We start from the raw sequence: 23,085 nt of genomic DNA, 5'->3' as shown, positions 1-23,085 counted from the left end.
ACAATTTTTGCCATCCTCTGTAAGGCCCCAATTTTGTTGGGTCTTTAAATTCTGAATAAAACACCCAGGAACACGTTACCATTTGCAGTATTTCCCTTTTAGGTGGGACAGCCACCAGACAGAGAGGCTTTCTGGGGTGTATCCGGTCTCTGCAGTTGAATGGGCTTGCCCTGGATCTGGAAGAAAGAGCCAAGGTGACTCCGGGCGTGGAGCCAGGCTGTAGAGGACATTGTGGCAGCTACGGAAAGTTGTGTCGCAATGGAGGGAAATGCAGAGAGAAGCCCAGTGGGTTCTCCTGTGACTGCACCTTCTCTGCATACTCAGGGCCATTCTGCTCGAATGGTAAGTGTGGCACGGAATATCTTAACAAGAAATCTTAGCCGGTATGAATAAAACATCTGGTGTTTATTTTTTCTGTGTAGCTGTCTGAAACAAAAATATTTCTCTTGCTGAATATCTTCTGCAAAATATCTATTAATGCCAATCGTATTTCATTAGTTAGATATTTGGCTCAATTCTTAAAAAACTAGGGGCTGCTGCTGTTAAGGAGTCCCTGGGTTGTACAAATGGCTAACATGCTCAGCTGCTAAGTGAAGAAAGGTTGGCAGTTTGAGTCCACCCAAAGGCACCTTAGAAGAAAGTCTTGGTGATCTACTTCTGAAAAATTAGCCATTGAGAAACCTATGGAGCAGAGTTCTACTCTGACACAGCTGGGGTTGCTAGCAATCAGAATCAACTCCTTGGCAACCGTTTGTTTTGTTTTGTTTCTCATAGCTGATAAATCCTCTAATAGTTGTCTACAGGTATCTTAAAGTGTTATATATCCAGTCTCCTTTTTTCTATCTAATGTTGATGCTTTTAAATAATATGGTTGTCAACATATTGACATGGGGCAGTACCCTACTTTAAAATCATTAAAGAAATTATTATTTTTGATGATAATGTTCAGCAATTCAAGGACATTTAGAAAGCATTTTAGGTTTTTTTTTTTTTTTTAACTTTATTTTATTTTTTGACCAGTCAACTATTTTGGCAAAGAGTGTAAATAACTTTTCCAATAAATAGTGATGTTTTATAAAACAGCCCCTCAGCCATTTTGCTCTATGGTCTACAGACTCTCTGGTGGCAGAGTAAAATAGTAGAATATTTTTCAGTCTGTCTTGCTCACTGAGGAGTCGCTGGGTAGTGCAAATGGTAACATGCTCAGCTGCTAACTGAAAGGTTGGAGGTTCAAGTCCACCCAGAGGTACCAAGGAAGAAAGCCTGGCAATCCACTTCTGGAAAATCAGCCGTTAAAAATCCTGTGGAGCACAAGTCTACTCTGGTACACGTGGGCCACCATGAGTCAGAATTAACTTGATGGCAACTGGTTTTTACTCGTCTTGTTCACTGAGCTATGTCATGGAAGAGAGAGGGAACTGAATGTAGTATTAAGTGTTCTGGACTGACTTCTCTGAGTATGCCAACATTTGCTATACTTTTATGGTTCCTCTTTGGACACCCTGGTGGTATAGTGGTTACGGCTGCTAACCAAAGGGTTGGCAGTTCAAATCTGCCAGGCACTCCTTGGAAACTCTATGGGGGCAGTTCTAATCTGTCCTAGAGGGTCGCTGTGAGTCGGAATCGACTCAACTGGCACTGGGTTTGGTTTTTTTGGTTTATAGAAGGCTGTATCCAATTCAGCTTTAATTACTTCATTTAAGTGTCTCTGGGCTCTTGAACGTTTTTCCGAAAGAGACTGCCAAAAACTGACTCCATATTGAAGCAACTCCTGATTTTCAAAGTCCTTGGGATTAGTTAAAGAAAAATTGTCAGAAATACACTTTTCAAGTCCTTTGCTTTTTATCAGGAGTAAGTTATCATTTAAAGTCAACCTGTGAAAATTAATCACATGCTGCTGGTACCATTCTGTGAGACTTTTCACATTTAAATTAAAAATTCAGTTGTGACCAGCTGTTCATAAGAATAAGTTTTCACCTTTTGGATCTGATTTCTGGTCCATTAAGTGCAAACAGGGATGTTACTCTCCATCCGTTAACAGGATATAAAAATTATGTATTGTGTTGTTGTTGTTAGGTGCCGTTGAGTCAGTTCTGACTCATAGTGAGTCAGAATGAAACACTGCCTGGTCCTGTGTCATCCTCACAATCATTGGTATGCTTGAGCCCGTTGTTGCAGCCACTCTGCCAGACTGTCTCATTGAGGGGTTTTCTCTTTTTCGCCCACCCTCTGCTTTACAAAGCGTGATGTCCTTCTCCAAAGACTGATTCCTTATGATAACATGCCTGAAGTATGTGAGATGATGCCTTGCTATCCCTGCTTCTAAAGAGCATTTTGGCTGTACTTTTTTTTTTTTTTATTCTGCTTTAAGTGAAAGTTTACAAATCAAGTCAGTCTCTCACACAAAAACTTATATACACCTTGCTACATAGTCCCAATTGCTCTCCCCACAATGAGACAGCCCACTTCCTCCCTCCATTCTCTCTTTTCGTGTCCATTTCACCAGCTTCTAACACCCTCTACCCTCTCACCTCCCCTCCAGGGAGGAGGTGCCAACATAGTCTCAAGTGTCCACCTGATCCAAGAAGCTTACTCATCACCAGCATCCCTCTCCAACCCATTGTCCAGTCCAATCCCTGTCGGAAGAGTTGGCTTTGGGAATGGACCCTGTCCTGGGCCAACAGAAGGTCCGGGGGCCATGACCACTGGCGTCCTTCTAGTCTCAGTCAGACCATTAAGTCTGGTCTTTTTATGAGAATTGGGGGTCTGCATCCCACTGCTCTCCTGCTCCCTCAGGGGTTCTCTGTTGTGTTCCCTGTCCAGGCAGTCATTGGTTGTAGCTGGGCACCATCTAGTTCTGGTCTCAGGCTGATGTAGTCTCTGGTTTATGTGTCCCTTTCTGTCTCTTGGGCTCGTAATTACCTTGTATCCTTGGTGTTCTTCATTCTCCTTTGATCCAGGTGGGTTGAGACCAATTGATGCATCTTAGATGGCTGCTTCCTAGCATTTAAGACCCCAGGTGCCTCTCTCCCAGGTGGGATGCAGAATGTTTTCTTAATAGATTTTATTATGCCAGTTGACTTAGATTAGATGTCCCCTGAAACCATGGTCCCCAAACCCCTGCCCCTGCTACGCTGGCCTTCAAAGCTTTCAGTTTATTCTGGAAACTTCTTTGCTTTTTGTTTAGACCAGTTGTGCTGACCTTGCCTGTATTGTATGTTATCTTTCCTGTCACTTAAAGTAGTTCTTATCTACCATCTAATTAGCGTTGGCTGTACTTCTTCCAAGACAGATTTGTTCGTTCTTCTGACAGTCCATTGTGTACTCAAAATTCTTCACTAACACCATAACTCAAAAGTGTCAGTTCTTCTTCTATCTTCCTTATTTATTGTCCAGCTTTCCCATGCATATGAGGCGATTGAAAACAACATGGCTTGGGTCGAGTGCACCTTACTCTTCAAGGTAACATCTTTGCTTTTTAACACTTTAAAGACGTCTTTTGCAGCAGATTTGCCCAAAGCAATGCGTCCTTTGATTTCTTGACTGCTCCTTCCATGGGTGTTGATTGTGGATCCAAGTAAAATGAAATCCTTGACAACTTCAATCTTTTCTCCATTTATCATGATGTTGCTCATTGGTCCAGCCGTGAGGATTTTTGTTTACTTTCAGTTGTAATCCATACTGAAGGCTGTGGTCTTTGATCTTCATCAGTAAGTGCTTCAAGTCCTCTTAGCTTTCAGCAAACAAGGTTGTGCCATCTGCATAATGCAGGTTGTTAACGACTCTTCCTCCAGTCCTGACGCCCCTTCCCCTTCATATAGTACAGCTTCTCAGATTATTTGCTTAGCTTACAGATTAAATAAATACGATGGAAGGATACAACCCTGACACATACCTTTCCAGACTTTAAACCATGCAGTGTCCCCTTGTTCTGTTGAAATGACTGCCTATTGGTTTAAGTACAAGTTCCTTGCGAGCACAATTAAGCATTCTGGAATTCCCATTCTTTACAATGTTATCCATAATTTGTTAGGATCCACACAGTCACATGCCTTTGCATAGTCAATACAACACGATAAACATCTTTCTGGTATTCTCTGCTTTCAGCCAGGATCCATCTGACATCAGCAATGATACCCTGGTTCCACATCCTCTTCTAAATCCAGATTGAATTTCTGGCAGTTCCCTGTTAATGTACTGCTGTAACCAGTTTTGAATTATGTTCAGGGAAATTTTACTTGTGTGTGGTATTAATGATATTGTTTGATAATTTCCACATTCTGTTGAATCACCTTTTTTTGGAATAGGTGTAAGTATGGATCTCTTCCAGTCAGGTGGCCAGATAACTGTCTTCCAAATTTCTTGGCATAGACAAGCGGGGACTTCCAGAGCTCCATCCGTTTGTTGAAACTTCTCAGTTGGTATTTCATCAATTCCTGGAGGCTTGTTTTTTTTGCCAGTGTCTTCAGTGCAGCTTGGATCTCTTCCTTCATTACCATGGGTTCCTGATCATCTGCTACCTCCTGAAATGGTTGAACGTTGACCAGTTCTTTTTGGTACAGTGACTCTGTGTATTCCTTCCATCTTCTTTTGATGCTTCTTGTGTCCTTTAATATTTTCCCTGTAGAATCCTTCAATATTGCAACTCATTGCTTGAATTTTTTTCCTCAGTTCTTTCAGTTTGAGAAATGCCGAAAATTTTCTTCCCTTTTGGTTTTCTAACTCCAAGTCTTTGCACATTTCATAATAATACTTTACTTTGTCTTCTCAACCTGCTCTTTGAAATCTTCTGTTCAGCTCTTTTACTTCATCATTTCTTCCATTTGCTTTACTACTCAGCATTCAAGAGCATGTTTCAGAGTCTCTTCTGACATCCATCTTGGTCTTTTCCTTTGGTCCTGTCTTTTTAATGACCTCTTGCTTTCTTCATGTGTAATGTCCTTGATGTCATTCCACAACTCATCTGGTCTTCAGTCATTAGTGTATAATGAGTCAAACCTATTTTTGAGATGGTCTCTAAATTCAGGTGGGATATACTCAGGGTTGTACTTTGGTTCTCGTGAACTTGTTCTAGTTTTCTTCAGCTTCAACTTGAACTCGCATATGAGCAATTGATGGTCTGTTCTATAGTCAGGCCCTGGTCTTGTTCTGACTGATAATATTGAGCTTTTCCATCATCTCTTTCCACAGATGTAGTCAATTTGATTCCTGTGTATTTCATCCGGCGAGTTCCACATGTATTGTCACTGTTTATGTTGGTGAAAAAAGGTATTTGCAATGAAGAAGCCATTGGTCTTGCAAAATTTAATCATGCAATCTCCAGCATTTTTTTCTATCACCAAGGCCATATTTTCAAACTACCAATCCTTCTTCTTTTTTTCCAACTTTTGCATTCGAGTCACCAGTAATTATCAATGCATCCTGATTACATGTTCTATCAATTTCAGACTCCAGAAGTTGGTAAAAATCTTCAATTTCTTCATCTTTGGTCTTAGTGGTTGGTGCGTAAATTTGAATAATAGTTGTATTGACTGGTCTTCCTTGTAGGCATATGAATATTATCCTATCACTGACAGCGTTGTACTTCAGGATAGATCTTGAAATGTTCTTTTTGGCGATGAATGCAATGCCATTCCTCTTCAAGTTGTCATCCCCAGAGTAACAGACAATATGATCGATTGAGAATAGCCAGTATAGGTCCATTTCAGCTCAGTAATGCCTAGGATATCAATGTTTATGTGTTCCATTTCGTTTTTTTTTAATTTTTCTTTTTTTATAACTTTTATTAAGCTTCAAGTGAACGTTTACAAATCCAATCAGTCTGTCACATATAAGTTTACATACATCTCACTCCCTACTCCCACTTGCTCTCCCCCTCTTGAGTCAGCCCTTTCAGTCTCTCCTTTCTTGACAATTTTGCCGGCTTCCCTCTCTCTCTATCCTCCCATCCCCTCTCCAGACAAGAGTTGCCAACACAATCTCAAGTGTCCACCTGATATAATTAGCTTACTCTTCATCAACGTCTCTCTCCCACCCGCTGACCAGTCCCTTTCATGTCTGATGAGTTGTCTTCGTGGATGGTTCCTGTCCTGTGCCAACAGAAGGTCTGGGGACCATGGCTGCCGGGATTCCTCTAGTCTCAGTCAGACCATTAAGTTTGGTCTTTTTATGAGAATTTGGGGTCTGTATCCCACTGATCTCGTGCTCCCTCAGGGGTCCTCTGCTGTGCTCCCTATCAGGGCAGTCATCGATTGTGGCCGGGCACCAACTAGTTCTTCTGGTCTCAGGATGATGTAGGTCTCTGGTTCATGTGGCCCTTTCTGTCTCTTGGGCTCTTAGTTGTCGTGTGGCCTTGGTATTCTTCATTTTCCTTTGCTCCAGGTGGGTTGAGACCAATTGATGCATCTTAGATGGCCGCTTGTTAGCATTTAAGACCCCAGACGCCACATTTCAAAGTGGGATGCAGAATGATTTCATACTAGAATTATTTTGCCAATTGACTTAGAAGTCCCTGCAAACCATGTTCCCCAGACCCCCGCACTTGCTCCGCTGACCTTTGAAGCATTCACTTTATCCCGGAAACTTCTTTGCTTTTGGTCCAGTCCAATTGAGCTGACCTTCCATGTATTGAGTGTTGTCTTTTCCTTCACCTAAAGCAGTTCTTATCTACTGATTAATCAATAAAAAACCCTCTCCCACCCTCCCTCCCTCCCCCCCTCGTAACCACAAAAGTATGTGTTCTTCTCAGGTTTACTATTTCTCAAGATTTTATAATAGTGGTCTTATACAATATTTGTCCTTTTGCCTCTGACTAATTTCGCTCAGCATAATGCCTTCCAGGTTCCTCCATGTTATGGAATGTTTCAGAGATTCATCACTGTTCTTTATCGATGCGTAGTATTCCATTGTGTGAATATACCACAATTTATTTAACCATTCATCCGTTGATGGACACCTTGGTTGCTTCCAACTTTTTGCTATTGTAAACAGAGCTGCAATAAACATGGGTGTGCATATATCTGTTTGTATGAAGGCTCTTGTATCTCTAGGGTATATTCCCAGGAGTGGGATTTCTGGGTTGTATGGTAGTTCTATTTCTAACTGTTTAAGGAAACGCCAGATAGATTTCCAAAGTGGTAGTACCATTTTACATTCCCACCAGCAGTGTATAAGAGTTCCAATCTCTCCGCAGCCTCTCCAACATTTATTATTTTGTGTTTTTTGGATTAATGCCAACCTTGCTGGTGTGAGATGAAATCTCATCGTAGTTTTAATTTGCATTTCTCTAATGGCTAATGATCGAGAGCATTTTCTCATGTATCTGTTGGCTGCCTGAATATCTTCTTTAGTGAAATGTGTGTTCATATCCTTTGCCCACTTCTTGATTGGGTTGTTTGTCTTTTTGTGGTTGAGTTTTGACAGAATCATGTAGATTTTAGAGATCAGGCGCTGGTCGGAGATATCATAGCTGAAAATTCTTTCCCAATCTGTAGGTGGTCTTTTTACTCTTTTGGAGAAGTCTTTAGATGAGCATAGGTGTTTGATTTTTAGGAGCTCCCAGTTATCGGGTTTCTCTTCATCATTTTTGGTAATGTTTTGTATTCTGTTTATACCTTGTATTAGGGCTCCTAGGGTTGTCCCAATTTTTTCTTCCATGATCTTTATCGTTTTAGTCTTTATGTTTAGGTCTTTGATCCACTTGGAGTTAGTTTTCGTGCATGGTGTGAGGTATGGGTCCTGTTTCATTTTTTTGCAAATGGATATCCAGTTATGCCAGCACCATTTGTTAAAAAGGCCATGTTTTCCCCAATTAATTGACACTGGTCCTTTGTCAAATATCAGCTGCTCATACATGGATGGATCTATGTCTGGGTTCTCAATTCTGTTCCATTGGTCTATGTGCCTGTTGTTGTACCAGTACCAGGCTGTTTTGACTACTGTGGCTGTATAATAGGTTCTGAAGTCAGGTAAAGTGAGGCCTCCCACTTTCTTCTTCTTTTTCAGTAGTGCTTTGCTTATCCGGGGCTTCTTTCCCTTCCATATGAAATTGGTGATTTGTTTCTCTATCCCCTTAAAATATGACATTGGAATTTGGATCGGAAGTGCGTTAAATGTATAGATGGCTTTTGGTAGAATAGACATTTTTACTATGTTAAGTCTTCCTATCCATGAGCAGGGTATGTTTTTCCACTTAAGTATGTCCTTTTGAATTTCTTGTAGTAGAGCTTTGTAGTTTTCTTTGTATAGGTCTTTTACATCCTTGGTAAGATTTATTCCTAAGTATCTTATCTTCTTGGGGGCTACTGTGAATGGTATTGATTTGGTTATTTCCTCTTCGGTGTTCTTTTTGTTGATGTAGAGGAATCCAAGTGATTTTTGTATGTTTATTTTATAACCTGAGACTCTGCCAAACTCTTCTATTAGTTTCAGTAGTTTTCTGGAGGATTCCTTAGGGTTTTCTGTGTATATAATCATGTCATCTGCAAATAGTGACAACTTTACTTCTTCCTTGCCAATCCGGATACCTTTTATTTCTTTGTCTAGCCTAATTGCCCTGGCTAGGACTTCTAGCACGATGTTGAATAAGAGCGGCGATAAAGGTCATCCTTGTCTGGTTCCCGTTCTCAAGGGAAATGCTTTCAGGTTCTCTCCATTTAGAGTGATATTGGCTGTTGGCTTTGCATAGATGCCCTTTATTATGTTGAGGAATTTTCCTTCAATTCCTATTTTGGTAAGAGTTTTTATCATAAATGGGTGTTGGACTTTGTCAAATGCCTTTTCTGCATCAACTGATAAGATCATGTGGTTTTTGTCTTTTGTTTTATTTATGTGATGGATTACATTAATGGTTTTTCTGATATTAAACCAGCCTTGCATACCTGGTATAAATCCCACTTGATCAGGGTGAATTATTTTTTTGATGTGTTGTTGGATTCTATTGACTAGAATTTTGTTGAGGATTTTTGCATCAATGTTCATGAGGGATATAGGTCTATAATTTTCTTTTTTTGTGATTTTTTACCTGGTTTTGGTATCAGGGAGATGGTGGCTTCATAGAATGAGTTGGGTAGTATTCCATCATTTTCTATGCTTTGGAATACCTTCAGAAGTAGTGGTGTTAACTCTTCTCTGAAAGTTTGGTAGAACTCTGCAGTGAAGCCGTCCGGGCCAGGGCTTTTTTTTGTTGGGAGTTTTTTGATTACCGTTTCAATCTCTTTTTTTGTTATGGGTCTATTTAGTTGTTCTACTTCTGAATGTGTTAGTTTAGGTAGGTAGTGTTTTTCCAGGAATTCATCTATTTCTTCTAGGTTTTCAAATTATTTAGAGTACAATTTTTCATGATAATCTGAAATGATTCTTTTAATTTCATTTGGTTCTGTTGTGATGTGGTCCTTCTTGTTTCTTATTCGGGTTATTTGTTTCCTTTCCTGTATTTCTTTAGTCAGTCTAGCCAGTGGTTTATCAATTTTGTTAATTTTTTCAAAGAACCAGCTTTTGGCTTTGTTAATTCTTTCAATTGTTTTTCTGTTCTCTAATTCATTTAGTTCAGCTCTAATTTTTATTATTTGTTTTCTTCTGGTGCCTGATGGATTCTTTTGTTGCTTAGTTTCTATTTGTTCAAGTTGTAGGGAGAGTTCTCTGATTTTGGCTCTTTCTTCTTTTTGTATGTGTGCATTTATCGATATAAATTGGCCTCTGAGCACTGCTTTTGCTGTGTCCCAGAGGTTTTGATAGGAAGTATTTTCATTCTCGTTGCTTTCTATGAATTTCCTTATTCCCTCCTTGATGTCTTCTATAACCCAGTCTTTTTTCAGGAGGGTATTGTTCATTTTCCAAGTATTTGATTTCTTTTCCCTAGTTTTTCTGTTATTGATCTCTAGTTTTATTGCCTTGTGGTCTGAGAAGATGCTTTGTAATATTTCGATGTTTTGGACTCTGCAAAGGTTTGTTTTATGACCTAATATGTGGTCTATTCTAGAGAATGTTCCATGTGCGCTAGAAAAAAAGTATATTTTGCTGCAGTTGGGTGGAGAGTTCTGTATAAGTCAATGAGGTCAAGTTGGTTGATTGTTGTAATTAGATCTTCCGTGTCTCTATTGAGCTTCTTACTAGATGTCCTGTCCTTCTCCGAAAGTGGTGTGTTGAAGTCTCCTACTATAATTGTGGAGGTATCTATCTCACTTTTCAATTCTGTTAAAATTTGATTTATGTATCTTGTAGCCCTGTCATTGGGTGCATGAATATTTAATATGGTTATGTCTTCCTAATCAATTGTCCCTTTTATCATTATATAGTGTCCTTCTTTATCCTTTGTGGTGGATTTAAGTCTAAAGTCTATTTTGTCAGAAATTAATATTGCTACTCCTCTTCTTTTTTGCTTATTGTTTGCTTGATATACTTTTTTCCATCCTTTGAGTTTTAGTTTGTTTGTGTCTCTAAGTCTAAGGTGTGTCTCTTGTAGGCAGCATATAGATGGATCGTGTTTCTTTATCCAGTCTGTGACTCTCTGTCTCTTTATTGGTGCATTTAGTCCATTTACATTCAGGGTAATTATAGATAAATAAGTTTTTAGTGCTGTCATTTTGATGCCTTTTTATGTGTGTTGTTGACAATTTCATTTTTCCACATACTTTTTTGTGCTGAGGCGTTTTTCTTAGTAAATTGTGAGATCCTCATTTTCATAGTGTTTCACTTTATGTTAGTTGAGTCGTTACATTTTTCTTGGCTTTTATCTTGAGTTATAGAGTTGTTATACCTTTGTGTGGTTACCTTATTATTTACCCCTATTTTTCTAAGTAAAAACCTAACTTGTATTGTTCTATATCGCCTTCTATCACTCTCCATATGGCAGTTCAATGCCTCCTGTATTTAGTCCCTCTTTTTGATTAATGTGATCTTTTACCTGTTGACTTCCATGATTCCCTGTTATGTGTATTTTTTTTTTAATTAATCTTAATTTGTTTGTTTTTGTGATTTCCCTATTTGAGTTGATATCAGGACGTTCTGTTTTGTGACCTTATGTTGTGCTGATATCTGATATTAGTGGTTCTGTGACCAAACAATATCCTTTAGTATTTCTTGTAGCTTTGGTTTGGTTTTTGCAAATTCTCTAAACTTGTGTTTGTCTGTAAATATCTTAATTTCGCCTTCATATTTCAGAGAGAGTTTTGCTGGATATATGATCCTTGGCTGGCAGTTTTTCTCCTTCAGTGTTCTGTATATGTCGTCCCATTCCCTTCTTGCCTGCATGGTTTCTGCTGAGTAGTCTGAACTTATTCTTATTGATTCTCCCTTGAAGGAGACCTTTCTTTTATCCCTGGCTGCTTTTAAAATTTTCTGTTTATCTTTGGTTTTGGTGAGTTTGATGATAATATGTCTTGGTGTTTTTCTTTTTGGATCAATCTTAAATGGGGTTCGATGAGCATCTTGGATAGATATCCTTTCATCTTTCATGATGTCAGGGAAGTTTTCTGTCAGGAGTTCTTCAACTATTTTCTCTGTGTTTTCTGTCCCCCCTCCCTGTTCTGGGACTCCAATCACTCGCAAGTTATCCTTCTTGATAGAGTCCCACATAATTCTTAGGGTTTCTTCATTTTTTTTAATTCTTTTATGTGATTTTTTTTCAGCTATGTTGGTGTTGATTCCCTGGTCCTCCAGATGTTCCAGTCTGCATTCTAATTGCTCGAGTCTGCTCCTCTGACTTCCTATTGCGTTGTCTAATTCTGTAATTTTATTGTTAATCTTTTGGATTTCTACATGTTGTCTCTCTATGGATTCTTGCAACTTATTAATTTTTCCACTATGTTCTTGAATAATCTTTTTGAGTTCTTCAACAGTTTTATCGGTGTGTCCCTTGGCTTTTTCTGCAGTTATCCTAATTTCATTTGTGATATCTTTAAGCATTCTGTAAATTAGTTTTTTATATTCTGTATCTGATAATTCCAGGATTGTATCTTCATTTGGGAAAGATTTTGATTCTTTTTTTGGGGGGGTTGGAGAAGCTGTCATGGTCTGCTTCTTTAAGTGGTTTGATATGGATTGTTGTCTCCGAGCCATCACTGGGAAACTAGTTTTTCCAGAAAATCTGCTGCGTCCAGTCCAAATCCCAGCGAGATGGTTCCCCGGCTGGGACGCTGCTCTTCCTGCTCCAAGACCAGTCACTGCCTCCCGGGGACTTCTCCTACCGACTGCGTCCCACGCCGCCCGTGGAACCGGCTGGTCTCCCTCTCGGGGTTAGTTCAGGGGGGTGGAGCAGCTCTCTGTGCTTGTGCCGTACCTGACTGGTACGCTGGCTCCAGGCTCTGGAAACAATCGCTGCTTCCCCGTATTAGTTCGTTCTCTGTCTCTAAATCTGTGTTTGTTGTTCAGGGTTCGTAGATTGTTATGTATGTGATCGATTCACTTGTTTTTCCGTGTCTTTGTTGTAAGAGGGATCCGAGGTAGCGTCTGCCTAGTCTGCCATCTTGGATCCGCCTCCATTTCATTTTTGATGATTTCCAATTTTCCTTGGTTCATACTTCATACATCCCACATTCTGATTATTAATGGATATTTGCAGCTGTTTCTTCTCATTTTGAGTTGTGCCACATCAGCAAATGAAGTCCTAGAAGCTTGACTCCATCCACATCATTAAGGTTGACTCTACTTTGAGGAGGCAGCTCTTCCCCAGTAATCTTTTAAGTGCTTTCCAACCTGAGGGGCTAATTTTTCTGGCACTGTATCAGACAATGTTCCAGTGCTATTCATAAGGTTTTCACTGGCTAATTGTTTTCAGAGCTAGACTGTCAGTTCCTTCTTCCTAGTCTGTCTTAGCCTGAAAGCTCAGCTGAAACCTGTCCACCACAGGTGAGCCTTCTGGTATTTGAATACCAACGGCATAGCTTCCAGCATCACAGCAACATGCAAACCCCCCGTGTAACAAACTGACAGATGCATGGGGGATATGTTGTGTATAATACAAAAATTTTAAAACACGTTTGAGGCACTGATGTTACTAGGGTTGGTATCACCCAGTGCGGTAACTCATGGTGTCATCCCCCTGCCCCCACATGGACCTCTTCCTGTACCAGACCTTACAGAATCCTTAGTAATGTTTTTTTGTACTAATGTTACTCATAAATTGTAATTCTGGTATATTACTTCTTCTTTTCCTTTAATTACTACTTCACTCTCAAAAATTTTATCGATATAGGCTTACAAATACTAAATACCACAATATTATTGCTAAAACACCAAAAAATGTGACAAAATCAGCGAGTATAAAAACAATGGCAGCAAAAAAAGCAACAGCAAGTGCTTGTAGCACCTGCAGATGAAATCACATGATTTGAAGTGTCATTGTAATTGAGTACTAATGGCAGCTCTGACCAGAGTGCATTAGAAGGTTCAAAAAGTAAATTTGCATAGAGTTTTAGCCTTGTAGGTGTATTGATACTGTAAGTTGGGTTTGCAAAAAATGTTTTTGTTGTTATAACTAATTAAAGGGATATTTTTATAGACAGTCATTTTGGTGTCACCTCCTCTGACAGTATCACTCTGTATGGTCGTCACCCCCTGCACTCCCCTAGTGACACCACTGCCCTGAGATGCTGAAGGAAACATAACACTGCTATATGACCTGGTAAATACCTTCTGTAACTCTCATTCAATAACTGGCACTTTATACTAATGGAGAGAAACAGGGTTCAGGGCTCCAAAACTGATCATCCCTCCTACCATCCTCCTCACTTTCATTCATCTGTATTTGGGGTGTGTATGTATGCACGTGTGCATTTGGGAAATTAATCTTATACCAAATAAAATATTATGCTTTCAAAACTGATTTAAAAGAAGCTGGATAATTTCTTACTTTGACCTAATACTTACCAAAACTTAACTTTTTTTTTTTGCAATGTTCATTAAATATGAGAAAGTGTTTAGGCATAAAAGACAATTTTTGCCCATTAATCCAGGAAGTTGAGAGAGTTGCTCAAACCTTTCTCCTTCCCAGCCACTACAGGAGGACTAATGCATTCTGTCTACAAAAGATGGGGGTTAAAATTTAAGCAGACAATGGAAATTAAAAAAGGTAAATAGTCAAGCAGTCTGATTTATGTCTAAACTCAAGAGAGGAGAGCATTAAGTTTGCAATTGTAAAGTTATACTAGTGAATTAATTATATGTCATTCTAAGATAAAGCCATTTCAAGGACCATCATGAAAGCTTTATTAATTTACTGTTATTCAGTTCTGCTTTGGAGGTGTTTCTTATACCCGTGCAATTTGTTATTTTTTTTTTTAAATCTTACAGTATCAATATAACTAAAACAAGATCCTTGTACTTAATTTTTCTTTAACATAACAAAACTTGCATGTCATTTCAGAGATTTCTGCATATTTTGGATCTGGCTCATCCGTGATTTACAATTTTCAAGAAAATTATTCCTTAAGTAAAAACTCCAGCTCCCACGCTGCATCATTTCACGGTGATATGAAGCTGAGCAGAGAAATGATCAAATTTAGCTTCCGAACAACACGAACACCAAGCTTGCTGCTCTATATCAGCTCCTTTTATAATGAATACCTCTCAGTAATCATTGCCAAAAATGGTGAGTGCCTTTTAGATGAGCAAGAGGAAATTGAATTAGAATATTGGTCAGTAATAGTATGGATTGTTCTTGTGTTCTTGCTTCTGAAACCACAAACAAGAAAAAAAATAGTGTGGAAATTTTTAGTATGTTGTGCCTTTTCAGTACCATCCAGTATCTTTCACCTACAAGAGCTATTTAAATTATTAAGATGCTTTTATTTCTTTATAATTTTGATAATATCACATATTTTATATGATAATTTGTTTATTATTAATAAAATATTTATTATAGTATTTTATTATTGATAGGAGCTTTTAGTACTCCATATAAATAATCAAAATTAGCTCTATGGTACATTTTGAAGTAAGACACCTAGTTGTATATAACACATGCTTTGTTCAAAGCCAAGCAGAGAAGCTGAGGGGGTGTTGATAAACCAATGGTATGTATCAGAAGGCGTCCCTGCATAGTGCAAACAGTTAATGTGCTCAACTGCTAACCAAAACAGTTGAAGTTTTGAGCTCACCCAGAGACACCTTAGAAGAAAGGCCTGGCAGTCTACTTCCGAAAAATCAGCCATCGAAAACCCTAACAGAGCACAGTTCTACACTGATACACATGGGGTCGCCATGAGTTGTAACTGACTTGATGGGAACTGGTTATGTATAAGAAAATTTCCACAAGATAGCCTATTGGTTCCAATTATAGGCAATAAAATAGTCAAGGGAGATGTTGGTACAGTCGTATAGGGTAATGGCCTGTGGATTGGGAAATGAGTGTGTTATAGAAACCTTGCCTCAGAAGATCACCTACTGCTATTTTAATCTTCTCATGTCCTGACTAAAGATAAAGATTTTAGTAATGAATTCTCTATTTGGATGAGAAGAACAAATATACGAATGTGTACGTATCGTTTCAACAAAGTCAAATGTGGCCTAGGAGCACCAAATGCCAAAATAAAAAAATGATAATGTTAATAAGTATATTTATGCTCACTGTATATTTTGAGCTTGAAGTGTATCTATAGATTAGGACCTTTTCTTTGTTAAATTGGAAGGTCTCCTGTGAAGTATATTAATTGATATCACTGCAGGCAAGTAAGTGAGTAGTATTTATTCTGTTGGTAAATTTGGTTTAAAACTGTTCATTTCGCCCTAATTTCATTTCAGAGTCTTTGACCATGACCACTTGGAAGTATTTCTCATCTTTAGTATAAGTACATTTGTTTATAGGAATTCCATTGGTCCACTGCATTTCAGGAATCTATTAAAAAGATCAGATTATAGAAAAAAGAAAAGATTATAGAAACAGAATGTTCTACCACTAATCCACAATAGTTTGGCATTTCATAATATTCCAAGAGTCTTTTTTTTTTTTTGTAAGATAGAAGCTAGTGCAGCAATTTGTATATGCTTAATCTGTATGCTGACTTTTGAGAAAGAAAAATGAAAGATTTTCAGGAAGGAGACTGCTTATTTAACAACATGCTTAGTCTTGATTTTTATAAAATGGTGCAATTTAATGTAGGTAAGTGGTTAAGTGCTACGGCTGCTAACCAAAGGGTCAGCAGTTTGAATCCGCCAGGCGCTCCTTGGAAACTCTGCTGTATAGGGTCGCTATGAGTCAGAATCGACTCGACGGCACTGGGTTTGGTTTGGTTTGGTTTGGACTGACTTTTAGGAATTGTGATGATGAGGTACATCCAGGTAAACTATTGTGAATTTTGTCTACAGAAATGAATAAATAATTGCAACGACAGCAAGCGGTCTGTAAGTCTTTATCAGTAGTTTTTTAACATACAATTTTAACTGAAAAAAAATTTTTTTTCCTCTTTAGGAAGTTTGCAGATCAGGTACAAGCTGAATAGACATCAAGATCCTGATGTTGTTAACTTTGATTTTAAAAGCATGGCTGATGGGCAGCTTCACCATGTAAAGATTAACAGAGATGAAGGAGTGGTCTTTGTAGAGGTAACACGCTAAACTTTACAGTACAACCCACTTAACAGTAGCAACGATTAAAATAAACTCCCCATTATGTAGGACCTAAAGCAAAATTTTGTTAAGAATTGTAATGAACAAAGACAAACATTTTTTCATGTTGTTCTTCTACAGATCATAGACAGAATGTCAAATATGGTCTGGTTTTCTATAAGCAATAAAATTCTGTCCAAGATGTTATTAATATTTGACTATGTTAAACTTTCCTTATTTGCTTTATACTTTGCCCAGTAGGAAATGCTATCTAATTTACCATAGTGTATGACTTGTAGCATCCCAGGTACTCTGATAAAACCAGTTTATATCAGATGGGTATAAATGCAGAAACAATTTTAACATAGAAAATAATGATTGCAATGACAAAATAAAAAATGATTTGAGTCACAGCAGAGAAATTGGAATTATTCACTGTACTAACTTTTGAAAAAAGCATTAATGTTTCCACCCTCTATGTAGAGGAACATTTCTTAGCTACATGATTCAAGCACTAAGCTAAGTAAAAGTACTGAGGTGAAAAATAACTTACTGTATCTTTTTGTCGGTTTTACGGCCTTAGGCTGGGTTCCATAGAGGAGCAAAACCAGTGAAGTATATACATAAAAATATGTATATAGAGAGATTTATTTCAAGGGAATGGCTCACACACTTATGGAAGCTGGAAAGTTCCAAATCTGTGGGTCAAGTGTCAGACTGGAGGCTTCTCCTAACTCACGTGGCTGCAGGGGCTGGCAAACCCATGATTGGCAGGTCAGATGGCAGGCTGCTGGCTCATGGGACTGCAGAGGTTGGTGAATCCTAAAATCTGCAGGTCAGATGGCATGCTGCTGACTCACATCCCAGGAACTGGAGGTCAGAAGACAATGAGTTGGATGCAGGATGGAGAGGGCAGGCTTTGCCAGAACATCTATATATATTGGATGCAGGCTACACCCACAAGAAAATTCCCCTTTCAGCTGACTGGCAGCTCACATCAGAACACAAAATAGAGGATGGTTACATAATAACTGCGAAACCACTGAAAATCATGGCCTAATCAAGTTAACATATAACCTTAACTATCACACTAACTATGGATTCCTTATACAGTAAAGAAAAATAAAGGTGGTGTGCAGTTTTATCAGATGGTAGTATAGAAATAGTTTAGAAAATATTTACCTTTATAAATGGCTATTAAAAAAAATTTTTTTAAGTCTTTGGGACCATACTAGCATGTACTTATTTTTTTCATTTGCTCTTGTCTTCCTTTACCTGTCCATTTCTCAACACAACTGGCATCCATCTGGATCTTTGTATCACATGTAACAATTTCATAGATTGATGAGAACACAAGGAGACAAGTCCACCTGTCATCAGGTACAGAATTCAGTGCAGTCAAATCACTCGTACTGGGCAGGATTTTAGGTAAGTAGAAGAAAAAACTTTCCCCCTAATGGTGATACATGAACATGCATTGGCAGGATCATGTTCCAAATATAAAAAAGCATTCATTATGCCAAAAGAAATTTCTTGCCTTATTTTAATTACAGAGTGAGTGATAAGGTAGAAACCATACTTTCCCAGAGGCATGTGCCATCATGGAGGTGCTTCCTGAGGGATGAACAAGGCTCCTCCATGGGAGGAATGTCACTGGTCTCCTACCTAAGTCAATCCAGCATACGATACTGCTCTCAGACTTCAAAAATATCAAATTATAAAGGTAGAAATAAAAAAATTATACATTAACTAGCTGCCAAATATAGAAACCTTCATGTAGTGATAAAACTAGGATTAGGTCTAAAAGAAAGGAAGGAGAAAAAAAAAATTGCTTTTCTTCTAGTTGGCGAATATGCATTAGGTTGTGGATTGGATCTTGTTTCCCTTGTTGAGATGTTACACTTACCAGCTCCTATTGCTAAAACCTAGTCTAAATGTCTTATAATTCTTATATCTGCCAATTATTTCTGATAATATCACTGAAATAGAAACACACTATTACCATTTTAACATCAAAATAACTATGTACATCTCTCTATTTTTTTACATTTGCCCACAAAAACTAAATTGAAAGAGGAGTAAATTTTTAAAGGGATTTTCTTTTTGGTTACAAGTAAATTGTAAGCAGTATTGATATTTCACATTATTTGGGAGTGGTAGGGATTCTATGTGTTTCTTTTAATCTGTTTTTCATTCTTGGTTATACACTAACATGTAATATTCTGTCCAAGATGGCAAATGGAAACTTTTATTTTGACCTTTTTGGTTTCTTGTCCCTCAATTAATCATTCCTTACATTCCTTTTACATAATCTCAAAACCTTGAGATTGTTTGATTAAACGCATGGTGAATTATCAAATTACTGGCCCTTGAGAAGGTTAATAGTTAAGTTTATAAATATTTATAGGCTTTCAAGTACTAGGCTGAGCATCAAATTTATGTGCTTTTGTTCTCCAAACAAACTGGGGAAATATCATGAATTGCAATGTTCCTCCTGCATGCTATGGTATACATTAAAAAAAAAAAAAAAAAACTCCTTAGATATTTGGAAGCTTAACTGAAAAGTTCTAAGGGAGTTTCTTTGTTTTAATTATATAAATTTAATTATTTAAGACCAGCACTCACATTATTTGCTCTTAGGATACATGTATCGTCAATAACATATTTGACATAAAATGATGTTTCTACTATTTTTTTTTTTTTGTGGCTTTAAAAGTTGATTCAAATCCTGACTGTTGATGTCTTTTTAACAGATAAGACAGTATGCACTTTAGGACTGTGCGTGTGAGTCTTAGTTTTAGACTTAACTGTACATGTACAGAAATGATGGTTAGACTTTGTTAAAAAACAAATAAAGAAAATGCATAGTTATTTCATATTCAGTATTTCGTAGCAGATTTTATTGGGAGGCCTGGTGTCATGAGTAAGCGCAACAGAAAGGCCAGTGGTTCGAACCCACCAGCTGCTCCTCAGGAAAAAGATGTGGCAATCCGCTTCCAGAAACATTTGTGGCCTTGGAAACCCTGTAGGGCAGTTCTACTCTGTCCTATAGGATCACTACAAGTCAGAATCGACTTGACGGCAATATTTTTTTGCTTACTGGAAAATATTTATAGCAATTTCAGGCCACTGTAGAGACAAGGACACTGTTGTTGTTGTTGTTGTTAGGTGCCATGGAGTTGGTTCCAACTCACAGTGACCCCATGCACAACAGAACGAAACAGTGTCCAGTGCTGTGCCATCCTCACAATTGTTGCTATGCTTGAGCCCACTGTTGCAGCCACCATGTCAGTCCCTCTCATTGAGGGTCTTCCTCTTTTTCGCTGACCCTCTACTTTACCAAGCATGATATCCTTCTCCAAGGCCTAGTCCCTCCTCATAACATGTCCAAAGTAAGCAAGAAGCCTCGCCATCCTTGCTTCTAAGGAGCAGTTTGGCTGTATTTGTCCCAAGACAGACTCGTTCGTTCTTCTGGCAGTCCATGGTATATTCAGTATTTTTTGCGAAAACCATAATTCGAATGCATTAATTCTTCAGTCTTCCTTATCGTTGTCCAGATTTTGAATGCATATGAGACAACTGAAAATACCATGGCTTGGGCCAGGCACACCTTAGTCCTCAAAGTGACATTTTTGCTTTTTAAACACTTTAAAAATGTTTTGCAGCAGATTTGCCCAATGCAGTGCATCGTTTCATTTCTTGACTGCCACTTCCATGTACATTGATTGAGGATCCAAGTAAAATGAAATCTTTGGCAACTTCTACCTTTTCTCCATTTATCATAATGTTGCTTATTTGTCCAGTTGTGAAGAGTTTTGTTTTCTTTATATTGAGGTGTAATCCAAAAGCTGTAGTCTTTGATCTTCATCAGTAAATGCTTCAAGTCCTTTTCACCTTCAGCAAGCAACGTTGTGTCATCTGCAAATTGCAAGTTGTTAATGAATTTTGTTCCAGACCTGATGCCACATTCTTCTTCATGAAGTCCAGCTTCTTAGATTATTTGCTCAGCATATAGATTGATTTTAAACCATGCAGTATCCCATTGTTTTGTTCAAAAGACTGCCTCTTCATCTATGTACAAGTTCCTCATGAGCACAATTAAATGTTCTGAAATTCTCGCTTTTCACAGTATTATTCATGATTTGTTATGATCCACACAGTCGAATGCCTTTGCATAGTCAATAAAACACAGGTAAACATCTTTCTTGTATTCTCTGCTTTTAGCCAAGAGCCACCTGACATCAACAGTGATATCCCCTGTTCCATGTCGTCTTCTGAATCTGGCTTGAATTTCTGGCAGTTCCCTGTCAATGTACTGCCACAACTGTTTTTGAATTATCGTCAGCATAATTTTACTTGCATGTGATATTAATGATATTGTTTGATAATTTCTGCATTCTGTTGGATCGCCTTTCTTTGGAATGGGCACGAATATGAATCTCTTCCAGTCAGTTGGCCAGGTAGCTGTCTTCCAGTTTTCCTGGCTATCTTAGTCATTTAGTGCTGCTATAAAAGAAGTGTCTTTAACAAGTGGATGGCTTTAACAGAGAGAAGTTCATTCTCTCATAGTCCAGTAGGCTAGAAGTCCAAATTCAAGGCACCAGCTCCAGGGGAAGCCTTTCTCTGTCTGAAGGCTCTGAAGGAAGGTCCTTGTCATCAGTCTTCCCTTGGTCTGGGAGCACCTCAGTGCAGGAACCTCAGTTCCAAAGGATGCCCTCTGCTCTTGGCACTGCTTTCTTGGTGGTATGAGGTCCCTGTGTCTCTCTGCTTGCTTCTTTCTTTTATATCTCAAAAGAGATTTGCTTAAAACACTGATCTTATAGATCTCATCAGTATAACTGCCACTAATCTATCTCATTACACACATCATAGTGATAGGATTTACAACACATAGGGAAATCACATCAGATAACAAAATGGTAGACGATCATATAATACTGGGAATCATGACCTAGCCAAGCTGACAGATATTTTGGGGGGACACAATTCAATCCATGGCATAGACAAGTGAGTGCTTCCTGCATTGCATCCCTTTGTTGAAACATTTCAAATGGTACTCCATCAATTCCTGGAGCCTTGTTTTTTGCCAATGCCTTTAGTGCAGCTTGTACTTCTTCCTTCAGTAACATTGGTTCTTGATCATATGCTCCCCTGAAATGATTGAATGTTGACCAATTCTTTTTGCTACAGTGACTGAGTATTCCTTCCATCTTCTTCTGATGCTTCCTATGTCGTTCAGTTTTTTGCCCTGAGAATTCTTTAATATTGCAACTCAAGACTTAAATTTTTTCTTTAGTTCTTTCAGCTTGATAAATGCCGAGCATGTTCTTCCCTTTTGGTTTTCTGACTCCAGGTCTTTGCACATTTCATTATAATACTTTGTCTTCTGAAGCCACCCTTCGAAATCTGTTCAGCTCTCTGAGTTGGCTATTTAACTTAAAATATGTTACTTAGGCATTTCTGAACATTAATTTTTTCATAATGTTGGAGGACTTTATTCCCCTTATAACTATGCATAGCATAGGAATCCATAAAGAATTTTTAAAAACTTAAATAGTAATGACAATAGCAACAACCATATAAACCCAACAATCTTGATTAACTACAAGAGCTGTCACCTTCCCTAAGGTTCTCAGCAGTGGGGGAAATCAGAGTGCAGCTGCCTGGGGAAGGGCTGAGAGCCCTGGAGTGTTAGTAGATGAGCCAGAGCTGAAGAGGTCAGAGGGTGGAGCCTGTCCTCCGCAGTGGGACACCTTGCCTTACAACCTCTTTGGTAAGCATCAGGCTCACAGAAGACTCTGCTTGCTATTTGTCCTCCATTAAACCTAACTTTGCCCACACCAATAAAAAAACCCGGTTCCATCGAGTCATCCTGACTTATGGCAATCCTATAGGATGCAATAGAACTGCCACATAGGGTTTCCAAGGCTGTAATCTTTGCCCCAAAAGAAGCCCTGGTGTCTCAGTGGTGGGAGTGCTCAGCTGGTAAGCAAAAGGTCGATGATGGCGATTTGAACCCACCAGCCACTCTGTGGGAAAAAAGTGTGGCAATCTGCTTCCCTAAAGATTTACAGGCTTGGAAACCCTATGGGGCAGTTCTAATCTGTCCTATACGGTCTCTATGAGTTGAAATCAGCTCGACAGCAATGGAATTGAGTTTTTGGGAATCTTTACCGCAGAGCTGCTGGTGGGTCCAAACTGCTGACCTTTCAGTTAGAAGCCATGCACTTAACCACTGTGCCACCAGGACTGCTTGTCCATAGCACTGGATAGTTGTTACTCACAGAATTAGGAGAATGTATAACTGAGAGTCTCAGAGGAGTGCCTGTCTCTCAAACTCGACTTGGGTAGTCATCGGTGCATGAAACGGTGAACTTAACGTGTTTACCGAAGTCAAGAAGACACATTAGATAGGTTTTTTGAGCAAGATATTATACCACATGGAATCCCTGGGCAGTACAAATGGTTAGTGCACTTGGCTGCTAACCAAAAGGTTGACAGTTCGAGTCCACCCAGAGGCACCTTGGAAGAAAGACCTAGAGA

At 38.6% G+C, this 23,085-nt stretch overlaps 1 protein-coding gene across 7 annotated transcripts in view; it reads left to right on the top strand.

Moving 5' to 3' along the window:
* The window catches only part of CNTNAP4 (contactin associated protein family member 4), a 393,297-nt gene that overhangs the window by 352,497 nt on the left and 17,715 nt on the right, over window positions 1-23,085 (top strand). For 6 of the 7 annotated variants that reach the window (XM_023556694.2, XM_010596846.3, XM_023556696.2 and 3 more), the window contains 4 exons: window positions 103-342; window positions 14,363-14,587; window positions 16,406-16,539; window positions 17,883-17,970. In XM_023556694.2, coding sequence (XP_023412462.1) covers window positions 103-342; window positions 14,363-14,587; window positions 16,406-16,539; window positions 17,883-17,970 — 687 coding nt within the window. The remainder of the gene's footprint in view (window positions 1-102; window positions 343-14,362; window positions 14,588-16,405; window positions 16,540-17,882; window positions 17,971-23,085) is intronic. The other variant, XM_023556698.2, reaches the window with a different exon arrangement.

This window comes from Loxodonta africana, chromosome 21 (assembly GCF_030014295.1).
Source record: "Loxodonta africana isolate mLoxAfr1 chromosome 21, mLoxAfr1.hap2, whole genome shotgun sequence".
Classification (NCBI taxonomy): domain Eukaryota; kingdom Metazoa; phylum Chordata; class Mammalia; order Proboscidea; family Elephantidae; genus Loxodonta; species Loxodonta africana.
The sequence above is the reverse complement of the archived record's forward strand: the minus strand, read 5'-3'. Positions and strand labels throughout refer to the sequence as shown.